Raw genomic sequence first — 17,999 nt, 5'->3', positions numbered from 1 at the left:
TTCAGACATAAACAGTTTTCAGAGCATACATATTTACACAAATATTTTAATAGCTATTTTTGAAATACTCTATGGGTTGAAAAAGTGAGATGAAATAAAAAAAATAATATAACATTTAAAAAATAAATACTATTAAAAAATTTGTATATATGTCTATGTAGCAACTGCCCTTGTCAGGCTGTTGTCTTTGTTGCTATGGTTTAGGAGATTTTATTTCCTTTTGTAATTTTGCCAGCCCATGACTGGGTAGTGCAACATGTTCATGCTGTTGGGGAAGATGTATCTGTGGTGAGTCAAATAGCTTGATCTAAGTGGTAATTTTTTGGTAGGGAAAGGTATTTGTCAAATTCTGTTATCCAATAGAAACTGTGGTGCTACAATTATCAATTTTCATTTAATTATCAAAAGCAGGCAACATTACTTAATATGGAAAATGGAGGACTCTTCTGTCTTATGTCCCTGCTTCTTCCCTCCTTCCCTGTGGGAAGCATTTAGGATACTGGTATTTTAATCTTAAAGGGATTAGTTATTTAATTTTTAAGCTTCTACATAAAGTGAATATTGTATATATAGGATTCCATTATTGTCACTTTCAAATATCCCATTGCTTTTCAAAGAAGCTGAGATTACAAGTTCTTAGGCTGACAAATTCTCATCAACTTTGGTGAAAATTTTGGCTGCAAAATGACGAAAGGCAAAGGAGGGCCCTAGACACATGGATTTCAGTGTTCAGCCCTTCTTCATGGCTTTTTTTTTAAACGTTACAAGTGAGTGAGGAATGGAGATGCTTAAAGAGCTTACTACAGAATGAGGAAGTAAGATATTATGTATGTGCAGGCAAACCTTCATAGCATGCTGTTAAACAGAACTGTATGAGCTTAGGTATAATACAAAGTGGCAGTGAGAATTGTAAATATCTTTTTTTATGCAGTAGAACTCAAAAATAATATTAGTCATTATAAATATTGTGGGTGGAAAAGTTGTGTATACCTGAGAAATTATTTTTAGCATCAAGTAATGGGAAGTTAAAGATAAGTGGGTTACATACATTTAAGATGATGCAAGGATTCTTGATAAGATTTTGGCAAAAGCTTGGCTGCATCTTTGTAAGGCTGTGGCAAGATTTCTGCATGGATGTATAGTATATGAATATAACTAGTTACTAATGTTTCTGTTTGATTCATTTAGTTGGCGTTTTCTTCCCTTCTTTTACATGTTAAGGTTCTCTTTTGGAGAGTAGTTTCAAGTAACTTCTGAGAATGAAGTCTTTGTAACTGGATGCTGTTTAACAGCGTAACTATTGTTGTATGTCCCTGTCAGCAAAAGACAGTCTTTGCAATGCTTTTATTGTATGGCCTCTTCATATGTGACAAGGACTTTTATTAAGAATTATTTTTTCCTTTTAAATGTACCTTTTGAAATCCCTCCCCCTCCCAAACTAATCAAGAATTATGGGGGTGTTTTAAGAATATTCAGATGAATTTTTTATTATTTTCTAGGCTTGTTCAGTGTATAGGAAAAGTCTTATTTTTTTAAAAAAGTTCTGAGATTCATGTAGTTTAGATTTTTCTCTAAAAGGAAGGGGGAATAGAGATCAACAGAAAAATGCCATCTCATTGAGCCCAGGATGTATATAGTTCTTTGGAAAATGAGCAATCTAAATCGTTAGGGTTGAATAACTAATTGTTCTAAAGATATTTGCCCCTCATTTCAGAAAAGACAGTAAACATGCAAAATGGATAAATGTAATACTTTGTACTTTTACCACCTACATTTTTAAACTACAGTGACTGATTTCTCTGGAAAGGTCAGAGGTTTCAGAAAGCTTTGTAATTCTTCAAAGAGAGAAATTTTCAATTTTTCTATATAAAGACTGATTATACATAGCTTTTCACTTTATATTTGCAGTTGACCCTAGGAAGTGCTGGGGTGTGTATGATCTAAATAAGCCATGAGACATGTCATGAGATAGCAGAATTGGAGGGAAACAGATTGGAGAAAAACATAGCATCACGTTTAGAGATGCTCACTTTTGGACTTTCCTATCCATCACTTTGTTTAAAAGTGAGGACAGAGCAGCTGCAACAGTGCATCTGGCTTTGTACTAGAGCATTCTATTGCAAACTCTTTGAACACTTGAGCCGATTCAAGGAGTTTATATCTGTGGGTGCTATTTCTTGGGATTGGCTTTGTTGGTTTTCTAAATTGTAGATAGGAGTTCCTTTTGGTTATATGTGGGTTTCTTTGTTTCTGTTTTGTTTTTCTTTTGGACTTCTCCAAGATTTGGAAAATTTTTTCAAGTTGGATGGTGGGGTGTGTAGAGATCGTAAATGACTTTTGTTGTGGGTTACTCCTGTTATTCAGGAAACAGAGGCTGGGGGGGGGGGGGGGGGGTGTTAGTAATTCACTCAACGCCATGCCAACAGTAGGTGGCGAAGCCAGGGTTAAAGCCAGATTCGTCAGACCATAGGCCCCTGGTGTTAACTTCTGTAAAATTTAAATTGGCTGTTCTTATACATTATGTTATTAGCTCTTCATGTAAACCATACATTTTAGGGAGGGGAGCTTTTACAGTTGCTTTTATGCAGTTCAGGAGGCTGAGTAACATGACTATGGTACATGGTTAGTTATGTGATTGGAGCTGGTAACTACCGTGTTTCCCCAAAAATAAGACATCCTCCGAAAATAAGACCTAGCCCAACTTTGGGAGAAAAAATTAATATAAGACACTGTCTTATTTTCGGGGAAACAGGGTAGGTCAAACCCTTCTGTGGCCTGTTTTTACTCTCTCATGTGTTTTTCAATGTATCCAACTTTCTAAGCTCCACCTCAGAATGTTTGGATGGAATAAAAAGTGCTCTCTGGAAGTATGTAATAGTGCTGAAACACTGTGTTTTCTTTGAAGCTTAAAAAGTAGTGAGAGCTCTGGCTGGTGTGGCTCAGTTGGGTGGAGCACAGTCCCATACACTGAAAAGTTGAGGTTCAATTACTAGTCAGGGCATATGCCCACGTTGCTGGTGTGATCCCAAGTTGGGATGCATGTAGGAGGCAAACGATCAATGTTTCACTCTCACATTGATGTTTCTCTCTCTCTCCCTTCTGAACTTTCTCTAAAATCAATAAAAGCAAGTTCTGGGTGAGAATTGGGGGGTGAAAGTAGTGAGAAACAGAGCTTGTTCTGGTTTGTTATAAGATTCAGAGTTTCACACCTTGGAGGAAACCTTCACTTAACAGGCGAAAAACTAAGACCACACATCCCAAGAGCTCTAGAGATAGAAAATTCTTGCATAAATTGGAGAGCAGTTGTAGCCTGCTGTTATTATTTGTATCAAGGTGGATGCTTTTTGTTTGGTGTTGGCAAGAAGATCTATTTTAGTTGCCGTTATTAACAAATTCTACCCTGTCATTGGCAACTCCATTCAGGAAACATGTTTTGAGCACTTAAGGCACTATGTGCTAGGTGCCAGCTATACAAAGCTAAAGAAAATGTTATGAAAAGAGTTGATGCCATCTTAGATGTAATTTCCTAAAAAATTAAGACTTCAGCCCTGGCTGGTTTGTCTCAGTGTATAGAGTGTTGGCCTTCTGACTGAAGGGTCCCGGGTTTGATTCTGGTCAAGGGCATGTACCTCAGTTGTAGTTTCATTCCCCTCCCTGTTCAGGGTGCATACAGGAAGGAAACAATCAACATGTCTCTCTCACATTGATAAGTCACTCTCTCTGTCTCTCCCCCTTCCTTCCACTCTTTCTAACAATAAACAAACAAACAAATAAATAGAAAGGAAAGTATTCTCAGGTGAGGACTAAAGTAAAAGAAATTAAGACTTCAAGGCTTTTCATGTTTTAAAATTGGAATTCTTCCAACCAATAGCCTGTGTGAGTTTTTAATAATTCACAGAACCAGTTGTTTATATTGCCTTTTTGCTGTACAATTGGTGTATGTTGAGGAATTCTATCATTTGATGATACTTTTCCTAACTCTTAGATTTTTTTGTTTTCTTATGTCAAGTATATCTGTGTGAGTGGAAAGAAAATCTGAGCAGACACAGGAGGGGCACAGGTGGTTTCTATTATTTGATAGTTCACTGAAGCATGCTTTCTCTTACGAAAACTGGTGGGTAAAAAAAAAAAGTTCTATTTTTTTTAAAAGAACATCTTTCTAGTAATACTGAAGTATAAAACAGAGTCATAGGAAAACTAAACAGCAGGAAAATGAGGGAATGAAAAATAGCAAGGAAAGGAAGGCCTGCGAGAGCCAGCCGTGTGAATTCATTTGGCAGTTGGTAGTAGTTCCTAAAACAGTCAAGTCCCAGCGGTATAACCTACATTCTCTATTTTGCTGCATCTCCAGAGAAAGTTAGCAATCCTGAGACTTTTATACTGAAGTGGATTTAAATTGTCCAAGGTCTCAAGTTACTTTGCCTTATTTTCTGTTGTTAAAAGAAAACAGATACGAATATACATTCAGACAGAAAGCATAGAAGAGGCCCAGTATGTGTGAGTGTGTGCTTGTGTGTTAATGGGACAGGTGTGAAGGTCTTTGGGGGAAGTGTGTACAGATGGTGATAGGAAAGAGAAGACCTTTGCATGTCTGATAAATGAAATACAAACAACAGCAACAATCTGGTGGTCCCAAACAGTGGATATTGGATTTTGTTTTTGTTCTGTTATGTCTGCTTGTTGTTTGATCTGAAAGTGAAGTCTGTTTCTCCAGCCATTAAATACGTGAGCTTTTCTTTGTATAGAAACTAAAACAAATGATTTGTTCTGTAATTATTTTCAAAAGGTGGAAAATGCGTGTGTAACATTGCAAATGGCATGGGATTGTCATAGAAACTCATCTGAACGCTGTAAATAAAAATGGCTGGGGATTAGTCACAGTGACATGTGGGACATCATGAAACTCAAGACAGATTTCTTTGTTTTACAGTCAGTAAGGGAGGTGAGGCGAACTTGATAGAGTTCATGGGACGTTAGCAGTTCAGTTCCTCCAGGGAAAACTGTGTTGTCTTCAGATTAAATAAGCCACATGGATACAAATATCTGAATTCACCTGATTATTTTAGCAATATCCATATTTCCTTTACTTTAAAAGTGTACTTACAGCTAATGAAAGTTTTAAAAGTTTGAAAATCTCTCTGTTTTTGTTACTGATTTCCTTCTCTCATTACCCCCACCACTATACACAGCTTATTTTCTTATAATCTTAAATAGCATTTTTACATATGTGGCCTTATTATGTTTTCTTTAATCTCTCATTTTTTTCAATTAGTAAGAATAAAACCGAACATGATAAACAGTGTTAATGTTATATCTTTTTAAAATTATATACATTTAGATTAGAAGTGTCGGTCTGCAATATAACCTCATTGTCTATTTTTTAATGTATTATTTAGAAGGAAATTTTTATAGTGTATTCTCGATGTCTGACATGTGGAGAAAGGATTGCTCATCTTTAAATTTGGAATGAATCCCCAATTGCATATTCGCACCAGGCTGATGTTTCAGTAAAGGGCCATGTCAGCCTTGGACCCTTTAACTTTTGGAGGTAGGAGCTAAAGTCTGAGTGGGGTTCAGGACTTAAGGAATTAGTGCTGGGGAATGTCAAATGCTTCCGGTGAGTCCCCTTTCACAGTGCTATACTTTATTGAATGTTCTTATTTTTAATCAAGATAATAGACACAGCTCAGCCAGTATTGCTCAATGGTTGCGCTTTGACCTATGAATCAGGAGGCCATGGTTTGATTCCTGGTCAGGGCACATGCCCAGGTGGTGGGTTCGATCCCCAGTGTGGAGTGTGCAAGAGGCAGCCTATCAAAGATTCTCATCATTGATCTCTCTCTCTCTCTCTCTCTCTCTCTCTCTCTCTCTCTTTCTCTCTCTCCCTTTAACTCTGAAATCAGTAAAAACGTACTTAAAAAGTAGGTACAATATTTAAACAAGGGAAAGGTGTAGACAAATGTGGAATAATTAAGGTGATTGAGTTGTCTTTCTGGATCGAGTTAACCAGTTAACACAACTAACCTTGAAACTTAGGAGAATACATGCAAAGATATAAGTGAAAATTATAGTGCATGGAGCATACAGAGGCACCCTGCCTTCCTACCTGTCGCCTGTGAGACTCTACACACACTTTGTATCTTAGAGTGTATGTGTGTGTGTGTGTGTATGTGTATTTTCTCTCTTTTTATTTTTTGTATTATTCCTTCTACTTGGTATGTCCTCACCCACCTTTAATTGGCTAATAGTACTTAAGCTTCTTTTCACCCCAGCATTGGACTAAGGGCTCTTTCCCTACATTCCCATAGAATCCTGATAGCACTATCTCAGTACTCACCATTAGCACTCCCTGTACCATAAAATGGTCTGTCTTCCAACTTGGGCTGTGATTTCTTTCTGACTGGGAGCTGGATTGTATTAGTTTTTTATGTGCCTACCCATAGGGCCTGCTCATATCTTTGTGGAGCTGTGGACTAAGTGGAGAATATGGGTTGAACAAAACAAAAATAAATACGAGAAGCTGATAGTCTGAATTTTAAAACTACGTAACATATTATATACTTTTTGGGTGTTCATTTTAGGACTGAATTTAAGCCTAAACTTTTTGTGCGAGAATGGTTTTCCCCTTCTCACCCTATTATGTTAACTGATTTCTGTTTCTTCACCAAAATCCAAACTTGCTTGTTAACCTAAATCAGGTGTATTTTGGCATAGTTACTTACCCTAAGTTGGGACAGGCCACAGGCAGTAGTGATAGAAAAGTTAGAAATCAGAATTAAGGACTTGGGCCCAATTATGTATGGTGAACAACTAAAGTTCCCCTCTTATCCTAAAGGAGTTATTCATATGTGAATAATTATAATTTGGAAAATAAAGTTTTGTTGATGCCAGACTTATCTAGAGAAACTGTCAGGCTATTTGTTTTTCCATCTAAGATCCTGGTCTTGACTTTTATTTGAACTGTTTACCTAGTAAAGATGATATGGAGGTGATAGGAAAATATAACCATTGCTTCAGCTTATGTAAGAAGATCATCTTTATAGCAACAGTCATTTCTCAAGTGCCTACTATGTGCAAGGTACCTAGCTAGAGGGGAGACAAAGGAATTTAATTTCATGCTGTTGAATTTTTAAGGAGCATAATCTTGATTAAATATGGAGTCCTCTCCTTAGGATGGACACACTTTGGTGGTGGTGGTGATGGCAGCAGAGAAGGGGTTGGATCACATACTCTCTTGCTACAAAGGGAAAGTGTCAGTCATATCTTTATGTCTAGCGAGCATTTAAAGGTTTGTCTATCTTCACTGAATCAGGTGTATTTTGGCATAGTTACTTACCCCAAGTTGGGACAGGTCACAGGCAGTAGTAGTAGAAAAGTTAGAAATCAGAATTAAGGACTTGGGCCCAATTATATACAGTGAACTACTGAAGTTCCCCTCTTATCCAATGCTTTACTCTCATCAAAACTGTTACACCAATTTCATTAGCTCCAAAATGCACCAGCCTATGTAAATGTTCTTTGTTTAATTGGAGACCTATTGATTGTAGGTAACATAAGCCTCTCTAAGGGAAACAGAACCCAACTGAAGATAAGAGTTTCTTCCCCTCAACACATACAGCATGCATGATTTTATTTCTCAAGGCATGTTCATTATCAAAACTGTGCCACTGCAGATTTTCCCATAAAGTGTTTCCTTCTGGCCCCATTTTCATAACTAAAAGCTCCTACTGGTTTCAGCAAGGGATAATGGAAGCATTTAGCAGAACAGAAACTCTCTCTCTCTCTCTCTCTCTCTCTCTCTCTCTCTCTCTCTCTCTCTCCCTCTCCCTCTCTCCCTCTCTCCCTCTCTCCCTCTCTCCCTCTCTCCCTCTCTCCCTCTCTCCCTCTCTCCCTCTCTCCCTCTCTCCTTCTCTCCCTCTCTCCTTCTCCCTCTCTCTCCCTCCCTCCCCCAGACCCCCCAAAAATCCCCCAAAAGTACACGAGAAAAAACAACTTATAAAATCATATGAAAATTAATTTGCTTTAAAAAGATGAGAAAAGTCTTCTTTTGTGCTTTATAGAATGCTAGAAGGGATGAAATTTTGCCCGCCTTCTTTAGTGAGCAGTCACCAAAAATATTCCGGTAGGGAATAAAAACTAGAATGCAATTTTTTTTCACTTACATTCTAATTGAATCTCAAAGCTGCAAAGAAGATAGTGTACCAGCCTGATTTTGCAAGGTGGTATAAAGCATGGGCTATCCCAGTGTGCTTCCTAGGATCAGGGCATCTTCTAACTGTTGATACTAATAGGAAACATTCATTTTTCTTATATATCTTCTTGAAATTCCTTTCATTTTTACTTCTGAAGTGTAATCAGGTCAAGATCAATGTATGACTAATTGCTTATTAAGTAATAAGAATTTTGGGAAGGGGAAATACCTGTTCAGATGTTGTAAATTTTCATTCAATAGCTCAAATTATGTTTGACAAAAACACTAGTCAGGTATTGAAGAGGTAAATACCTCTATTTTTTTCCTTTCTTAAAATTACATGAAGATTATGTTTATTAAGAACTTGAATTAGGAAACACTCTAATTTTTCTCTCCCTTCGAGTATTATCAATCTCTAAAGGAGATATTTAATTACTGAAATTATAGCATCTTGTGAAAAATGGTTATTTTCTAATTTTATAATGTAGTTAATGCTGTCGCAATGAATTCATGGCCCTTCTCACAGTATTCATTGTTCTTGCTTGGTGTGGCTGGTCGAACACCTCTCAGGTGGTAAGGAGTGTGTGTTTAGATGGCGTGTAGTGGAGAGATCTTGACTGGTATAGAGTAACTTTATAGCAGCCACTATAATGCTTATCAGTGAAATCCTACCTCATTTAATTATTACTTAATTCTCTGATTATATTTTTTGTGTCTGAGAGAAGATGATCACCTTCATCCTGTTGAAGTGTGGATGGACAGCTATCGCTGTTTCAGTTTCTCAATTTGGCACACCTAGAACGCCTTTTTAAGGAATAGTGCATCAGTCTACCTATCAAAACGGATGTAGTGAAATGCTGACTGGACTTGTGATGAGATAAGAGGCTTCTCAATACAGTTAAGTTCATCTTTGTATATTGCATGCCACTTAGGTTCAGTCAGGTTTTTAAAAAATTTCTTTTGGAAATTATTCATAGAAACAAAGTCCTATAACCAGATATTGAATATTACCATTGAAAGGAAGATTTGTACTCATCTATCAGACCAAAAAAATTCTACCTCTCGAATGAGACCAAAAATAAACAACCTTGTTGATCTCCTCTCATATCTATGTGACATGTGGTATATGATATATGATATGTGTGTGTATGTATGTATTACTTCCAGCTATTTACAACAAACCTGGATCATCCTGTTTCAACCCTCTCCCAAGAATAGACATTTCTTTGAAACCAAGCATCCTGGAATGGAGTGTTAAAAGACTAATCGATACATTTTAAACCAAACAGAAATGTGGATTATCTGCTGTTTGGATTTGTTCATTCAGTTACTACCTCCTGTATGGCTTCATCTCCCTATTTATATGGGGAACTGAGATTGGATTTAAAATGAAAATTATTCACATCAGTCAAGTAAAAAAGAATAAAGATCCCCCCTGCCCTAATTTAACTATTCATATATTTTTTTGGGAGGAAAATGTGACTGTATTAATAAAACAATTCAAACTAGAGAATTACATGTATTTCTTTTAAACCATTTCAGGCCTGTTGCTGAAAGGTTTTAGGATATTGTGAAAAAACATTTTGTTTTAATAAACATTGCTGGTTTGATTTTTTATTCCTTTTAAATTTATTTTCCAATAAAAGAATATATGTAAGTTATAATCCTATCTAATAAAGAGTGAATATGCTAATTGACCCTCACACCATCACAAAGATGGTGGCACCCATAACCAATAAGTAGGGAATATGCTAAATGACTACCACACCCTCAAAGATGGTGGCTCCCACAGCCACAAGATGACAGCACCCAGTCCCCGCAAGCCCCCCTAGGGTGGCAGGCGTGCAGCAAGGCAGGCCATGCCACGCACCTGCCTCAAGAGTCTCCCAGTCCCCTCAGCCCCCCCAGCTGCCCAGGGCTGGCCTGGTGTAGGCAAGCCTTGGATGGCAGCTACGCAGCTGCCCAGGGCTGGCCTGAGGTGCAGGTAACCAGGGCCAGTTGAGGCTTGTGATGTCGGCAGTGGCAGTAGCAGAGGTGTCAAGGGATGTCAACTTCCCCTGATCGCCGGGTTGCCTCCCATGCCTGAGGGTTCCCGGACTGTGAGAAGGGGCGGGCCAGGCTGAATTCATCTCTGCCCCGCCCCCCCCTCCCCCCCCCCCAGCCAGTGCATGAATTTCCATGCACCAGGCCTCTAGTGCATAATAATGAAGTGAAGGCCTGGGAACCTGTCACCCCACCAGAGAAAGAGAGCATTACCAGTATTTTGCATTTACTTCTATGTTCCCTGGGAATATTACCCATTATCCTGAGTATTATGTTCCTCATTACCCTCACATAAAAGAAATGTTTCCATGACATATATCTATACTAAATATATTGTTCAGTTTTGCTTAAGTTCTATAAAACTTTTATATACATATATGCATACATATATACATGCTTCTTAAAATTGATTTTCATTCAATGTTTCTAATATTCATATATTTTAATTTATTCTTCTTCTATAATCTGCCATCATTTGATATTTCTAGTTTCTTGCTACCAGGAAGTCATGACATCTGGAGCATGTGTATAAGAATTTCTTTAGGGCATGTACTAAGAGTGGAATTGTTGATTTACAGAGTGTGTAAATGTTAATTTATTTTTTATTTTTTATTGATTTTTAGAGAGGAAGATAGAAGGAGAGAGAAATAGAAACATCAATGAGAGAGAAACATCCATCAGCTGCCTCCTAAATGCCCTCTTAAACATTCTCTTACAAGGGGTGGAGCCTATAACCTGGGAGTGTGCGCTGGCCAGAAATCGAACCTATGACCTCTTGGTACATGGGTTGTTGCTCAACAACTGAGCCACCCCGGCCAGGCAAATGTTACATTTTAAAAAACAATAATATTATTTTATTTTTTAAAATAGTTGTACCTATTTTCACTCTCACTAGCAGTAGCAGTGTACAAAAGATTCATGTTGATATATGTCTTTTCTAATATTTACTATTGCCAAATTTTTACTTTTTGCCAACCTGGTGGCTATAAAATGATATTTTATTGTGGTCTTCATTTGCATTTTTCATTTGATTAATATTGAGATTAAACATCTTTTCTATATCTTTCCTTTTCTGTGAAATAAATATTCATGTCTTTTTACTATGTTTTCTATTTTGTTGCTTGTCTTTTTCTTGTTGGTTTGTTAGGAATTCTTTATGTATCTTGAATTCTCCTTTGCATTATATGTTTTCAAATATCTTTTCATAGGTTGTGGCTTCTCTTTTAATTTCTTTAAGATATCTTTTTTTATATTTTATTCATTTTTTTACAGAGAGGGAAGGAAACGGATATAGAGTTAGAAACATCAATTAGCTGCCTCCCGCACACCCCCTACTGGGGATGTGCCCACAACCAAGGTACATGCCCTTGACCGGAATCAAACCTGGGACCCTTCAGTCCGCAGGCAGATGCTCTATTCACTTAGCCAAACTGGTTAGGGCTGCTTTAAGATATTTTTGATGAACAAAAATTAATTTTAATATAGTAAACTTTATTAATAATTTTTCTTTACTGTTAGCACTTTTGTCTTGTTTAAAATATCCTTCTTTGCTCTGTTAGGAATACATAGTATTTTTTACACATCTTTAAATGCTTATCTCCCATTTAAATTTGTAATCCAATTGGAATTCATTTTTTGTGTATGATATTAAGGAGAGGTTCAATTTTATTTTTTCTTTGTTAATGATAGTTTTTATTCCATCATTTATTGAATAGTTTCTCTATTCCTCCAAATAATCTTCCGGGCTACCTCTATTGTTTATTAAGTTTTCGAATTTGTGTGTATCTGGATTCTATGCTGTGTTCCAATAATCAATTTATCTACCCTGTACCAACTCCATGTTGTGTCACTTACTAGGTACTTATAGTTACATAGGATATCTGATAAGGCAAATCTTTCTTACCTTTTTGAGGAGGGTTTTTAGTTATTCTTGTCTCTTTACTATTCCATATTCAGTATATGTTATTTATATTTAATATTTTATTCCACATATAGAATTCACTTTAATTTCAAACCTTTTTTCTCTTTTTTAAAGTATTATTTTGTATTCATTAAGGTGGGCTACAGCTATGGTTTCAAATAAGCTTTTAGTATTGAATTTATTTTTCTTTTCTTCCATTGATACATTTCACTCATTTCTTGCCCCTTCACTTCTGCCTCTGGCAACCACCAATTTCTATATCCATGACCCTTTTTAAAAAAAATTCCTCTTACAAGAGAAATCATACGGCATTTGTCTTTCTCTGTCTGACTTACTTTATTTTCCATAATGCCCTCAAGGTCCATCCATGTTGTCACAAATGGCAGGACTTCATTCTTTTTATGCCCAAATACTCCTGTGTGTGTGTGTGTGTGTGTGTGTGTGTGTGTGTGTGTGTGTATGCCACAATTTCTTTATCTATTTATCCATTGATAGAAATCAAGTTATTGGTTGATTCCATGTCTTGGCTATTATAAATAATAATGCAATGGACACGGGGGTGAATATACTAGTATCTTTTTCCAGTAAGTATTTTTGTTTTCTTCAGATAGATACCCAAAAGTCAAATTGTTGGGATCACGTGGTAGTTATATTTTTTAATTTTTCCCATAGTGGCTACACCAATTTAAATTCCACCAACAGTGTATAAAGATTCCCTTTCCTTCACATCCTTGCCAACACTAGTTATTTCTTTACTTGATCTTAGCCAAAAGGCCGAGAAGCGATAATTATTTCTTGTCTTTTTTTTTTTTTATAACAGTCATTCTGACAGGTTTGAGGTGATAGAATCATTTTGTCAAGTTTCATAAAAAGTGAATTTTGTTTAGAAATGTATTGAATCTATAGATAAATTATCTTTTTACTATCAGATCTTAGTACATCTATGAACATGGTATGTCAGTTTATTTAGATGTTATCTTTCAATTGATTGAATTTTTACTCAGGTCTTGATATTTTTTTCTGAAGCTGCTTTTAAAAATTTTGTTTTTAAAAGTATATTTTCTACAAATGTGTTTCTAGTTTAGAAAAACAGTTAATTTTTGTACAGTAATTTCACATCCAGTTATATTTACATGTTTTCAGCCAGTAATCAGCAATTAATTTGTATTTACTGTGTAGATTATCATATCAAGTATAAACAATTGCACTTTCATTTCTACTATTCCAGTCTTATACTTTTATCCTTCTTACACTTCTTACGGTGCTGGCTAGTACTGCCAATTAATTCAGTGTTGAATTAAACTGTGAGTATGGGCATCCTTGACTTTCATCCCTTGGTTTTCTATTTATTTTTTATTCACAAATGAGATTGAGATTATGCTTTAATATTTAAATATTATATTTGATGATCATATTTTAAACAGAGAAAGGTCAAGAACTTACCTCATTTTGTTATTTTCCCCCCCTCAAATTCTCTTATTGGTTTGTTCTATGCTACAATAGTTGAATCCTCAAATTCTCCTGGCAAATTACTTCATGTGCAGGGAGATAGTATAAATTATTCAGTGAATGGTATTTTAAAGAATGAAGTTAGCTAAATTTCAAAATAAAAGGCTCATTTGTATATACTAATCATTTTAGATATTTCAGTAAAGATAATGACCATATTTTGTATGGATGTGAGATTCTTTGATATTGTGGTGTGCATGTCAGCCTAAGTTTTGATTTGAACTATAGAATCTTTAAATATCATGTTTTACAATTTAAAATCCATGGTTTGCATTGGTTTACTTTTTTCCCTTTTCCTCATGCAATTTTTGTTAAGACTTGAACAGATTACTCTTAATCTTGTGAGCAGACTGCAGGAAGACAACTATTAAAAGTAGAAAGCTATTAAGCAGTCAGGGGTTTATTATGCTTTAGTGTTTTGTTTAAGTCTGTTCTTAATTGGTTGATTAATGTACGTGAAGTCCTTTTCCTCCCTCCATCTCTACAGATGGCAAATGGTAGGTCCCAACTGTCATTGTTCGCAAAAAAGGTTATGGTTCAAAGTCAAAGATTCAGAGATACTACAATAATCAATCATAGGAACTTGTCTCAGAATGCCCAGCCAAGCAAAAGTTAGGCAGAGTAGTAATATTTACACAGAATCCCTTAGGAACATTTTTTTTTTGGTGTTGTTGATTTTATTTAGAAAATATTATTTAATTAATGGAAATGTCTCTCTGAATTTAATGTCAGGCATTTATATAAGTATGAAAAAGAATGGTTAATATGTTTTCTGTTAATCAGTTATCAAATGTTGGAATTTTAGTACAGTTTAAAAATGAGTATAATAGAGAAAGTAACATTCTTAATATATTGAGATTAGAACACTTTCAAAGGAATACCTTTTTACCATTTTCATGTGAAGATGATTTATAACGGTTAACTTCCGTTTTTTAGGAGGAAGAATAGAATTATGTTCTGGTATTGATCCATAAAGAGGATTTGTATTTTATTCATACTATAAAAAGTACCTTTAATGGATACATTGTGGTAATTGAATCTATACTCTGTATCACTATCAAAGTATCTTTTTAATTATTTTATGTTATATAATTCAGTAACTAAATTTAAGCCATGGGGAAGGAGATGACTGTATTATATCTTTAAGTATAATGTATAGCTTTTAATATTCTTAAAGTGGATGGCAGTTTAGGATATTTTTATTTAAATACAAGAGAGAGAGAGAGAGAGAGAGAGAGAGAGAGAGAGAGAGAGAGAGAGGAGACATTCCTTACATTCAGCACTGTATGAAACTAAGTCAAAGGAGTTTTGTTAATTAAATTCAATTGCCATCCATTAGACCAGTGGAATGAGATGATTCTGCCAGGACGCTGACACAGCACAGGTATGCAATTTGGCTAAATGGCCATTTCTAAACCATAGCACACATTTCTCTACTTCCTCACTTTTTTTAAGTGATAGTTTTTACTCTTAAAAAGTCAAAGAGGAACCAGTGCTTGCTGAAGGGTAAAGGTATCATTTTTATCCAGTCTACTGAGAAGTGATTAGTTTGGTGGCTTGGAAATGTGTGGTTCACATGGAGACTATTTGGGAGAAAATGATTTTTAAAAAAAGTATGCAATATCTGTAGGCAAGCATATTAACAATATGTATACATACATGTGTCAATGTAGACAAATGTATATGTTTTAAAATTTAGTGATCTTTAACCTGAAACAATTTTAGTAATAATTATTTCTTGAATTAAAAAGAAATCATCCTTGAAGATATAATTACAATTTGGACATATACTACTTGGTTGGAAGTTATAATAATGATAGGAATTATAAAAATGAAATTTAGGTGGTGGGTAAGTTTATCTACATTTTGGCATAAATCACTACTTTTAGAGGCTTTATATGTCAGGCTGATAAGTTTCTTACCGTAGTGAAATGACAAGAATACCACTCAGGCATTGGCTGACACATAATTTTGACAGCCAGCAAGATTGCAGTGTTGCTGAGTGCACAGATTTTCACTTCCTGCCAAGATTAAAATTGGCAAAAACCAAAAAGGATATTAGGGCTTGTCACTTTAAGAAGAAATAACATGTTAATATTCTGCATTTGCTTAAGAAATATAAGGGTGATCTCTTGAACTGTAGTCTGCTGAAATGTATAACATTGCAATCAATAGATGTTTGTTAGTGTGAGCATCAGAAATTAAATAAAGTAAGTCATTGGATAATGAGGCTCATTCTAGTTTCACTTCCTAGGACATTATTATTTTTCTTCTGTATAAAACGATTTCTTTACAAAAGCAATAAAATAGGTTTCCCAACAGCCCCTGAAGAACAAAGGCCTACTTTAAGTTTGTGAATTTGAAGACAGAAGGCCTTACTTCCTGAATTTTCTTATTTTTTCCTGTGTGAGCAGATGGTTTTTCTTTTTATAAGTTGCCAGGTCTTGCCTAGCATAGCAACTGTCCCTAATTAAGAACCTACTATGTGCTGGGTTCTGAACCAAGCATTCAATCTTCAATGTTTTTTTTTTATTTTTTTATTTTTATTTTTTTTTTAGGCGTTTTTATTTAAATCTATGCATAAAAAAGTTATCTCCTCTGTTGTGAAAGAGTCAGACTCTGAAATCTGCTTATACTTTGCTATTTACAGTAAGTACTACTGAAACAGCTGTAAATGTTCCGATGAAAGTAGCAGCGTGGAGTGGGAAATGTGGGAGCATTCATTTGTGAGGACTCTGCATTTCTCCAGCTTTATGGCCAACAGAAAAGGAGATTGTTGTGCATTCTATTAAATACTGCCAGTATGATTAATTTAAAGGGTTACATTTTATTGAACCCTGGTGTAGATGTTCTTTGTCAACCCACATTCACAGCTAGTTAGAGTGTGTGTAGCATTTATCAAAACTTTCTGGAGCCCCTCTCACCTCATTAGCATCTGAATCTCTATTCAGCAGTTAATGTCCGTTACTGCTAGAGTGCTCAATTCTTGTTTTCAATAAGCCAGTTGTAAAATGTCAGACTGTCACTTACAATATAAAAAACCAAAAATGATGGTATTTGTAAAAATGTTATCACCTCATAAAAACAAATTGTAAAGACATGAAAGTGATCTTGCTATGCTGGGCTTTCAGAAGGGAGTTGGTACAGCTACTTTAAATACCAGTTGTGTAGATTCCCACACTCTTCTACCAATGGAGAGGTTTACACAAGCATAATTTAAGTTACAATTACACTAATTAACATCTCATTTGCATAAATTGTTGAAGTCAAAACAACAAAGAATTGTCTAAGAAGCTTAATCCTATTTGTCCAAAATAGAAAGATTTTTTTAAAAAAACATGCTTTAAAAATTGGCAGCTTGAGTATGTCTTTAGTATTTGAGCTATGCCGTTTTGAAAAATAAATGCTTTCTCTTTGTTTAAGAATATATTTCCCTATCCCTTTTATAAACTCTCAGTTTTAGTTAGCTTTAACATTTTTTTGAAAAAAGGCAGTAAACCCTGGTTTCTTATTCAGCAAAACAAGAGATTAAATTAAAGTCAAGGTACAAGATCATTTTTATGTAGTAATGTAGAATACCATGACTCGAGATGTATGATGAAGAGTGTGTGTGTGTGTGTGTGTGTGTGTGTGTGTGTGTGTGTAATTTGTAAATTGTAAAGTGTCCCTATAGTTCATTCATGGTCAGTTTTTAAGTGTTGGTTGGTTTTTTCCAGCTTGTCTAGGTCTTTTCAATGTCTTGTATTTGCCTTTTTGTTGTCCTAGATTAAGGTCATGTGAAAGGTAGTTTTTACCCAAGTCTTCTACATGCACGATACCTCACATTTCTAGTCAGAAAACTTTTTTTTAAATGGTCACCCAAATGCAGTTAGTTTTGTAGGAAAAGATTTAGTATAGTAAACTATCTTTTTCTTTAAAACCCATTTAAAATTAGGGACATGTTTGCACACAGTGGATTACTGAAGTTTTCATACTAACTCAAAATTCTGCTGTGGGCCTAACATTCATTCATTTCATATGCAATTATTGCTACCATTGAGCTTGTATTAATTACATCCTGCATATATGGCAGAGTTTACAGGGTTTTTTTTATTGGTAATTTTTATAGTAATTTGGGTTGAGGAATTAAAATTAGCCTGCTTAGTTAGTATTTTCAATGTTTTATTATATTAGCCTTTAAAATGTGACATGATCAGGAATAAGATTAGAATAAAAGTTTCTAATTATAATATGTCTCAATATCTTAAAAGCATTTTGTTTATTATAATTAAGTTTATATTAATTTAGTTGTTATAGTCTTATTTTAAAATCTCATAATGTAACATTTATAAATTA

The 17,999-nt window shown here is 35.1% G+C and overlaps 1 protein-coding gene across 38 annotated transcripts in view; it reads left to right on the top strand.

The window, feature by feature from the left end:
• The window catches only part of NFIA (nuclear factor I A), a 371,362-nt gene that overhangs the window by 20,114 nt on the left and 333,249 nt on the right, over nucleotides 1-17,999 (top strand). Inside the window, exon 3 of one of the 38 annotated variants that reach the window (XM_036444075.2) lies at nucleotides 8,917-9,808. The exons of 36 other annotated variants lie outside the window; for them this stretch is intronic. In XM_036444075.2, the coding sequence (XP_036299968.1) occupies nucleotides 8,917-8,990 (74 nt within the window). In that variant the 3' untranslated portion in view covers nucleotides 8,991-9,808. Of the gene's footprint in view, nucleotides 1-8,916; nucleotides 9,809-17,999 lie in introns of those variants that run through there. One more of the 38 variants, XM_036444077.2, reaches the window with a different exon arrangement.

Source organism: Pipistrellus kuhlii, unplaced genomic scaffold (assembly GCF_014108245.1).
Source record: "Pipistrellus kuhlii isolate mPipKuh1 unplaced genomic scaffold, mPipKuh1.p scaffold_m20_p_2, whole genome shotgun sequence".
NCBI lineage: Eukaryota > Metazoa > Chordata > Mammalia > Chiroptera > Vespertilionidae > Pipistrellus > Pipistrellus kuhlii.
The sequence above is the reverse complement of the archived record's forward strand: the minus strand, read 5'-3'. Positions and strand labels throughout refer to the sequence as shown.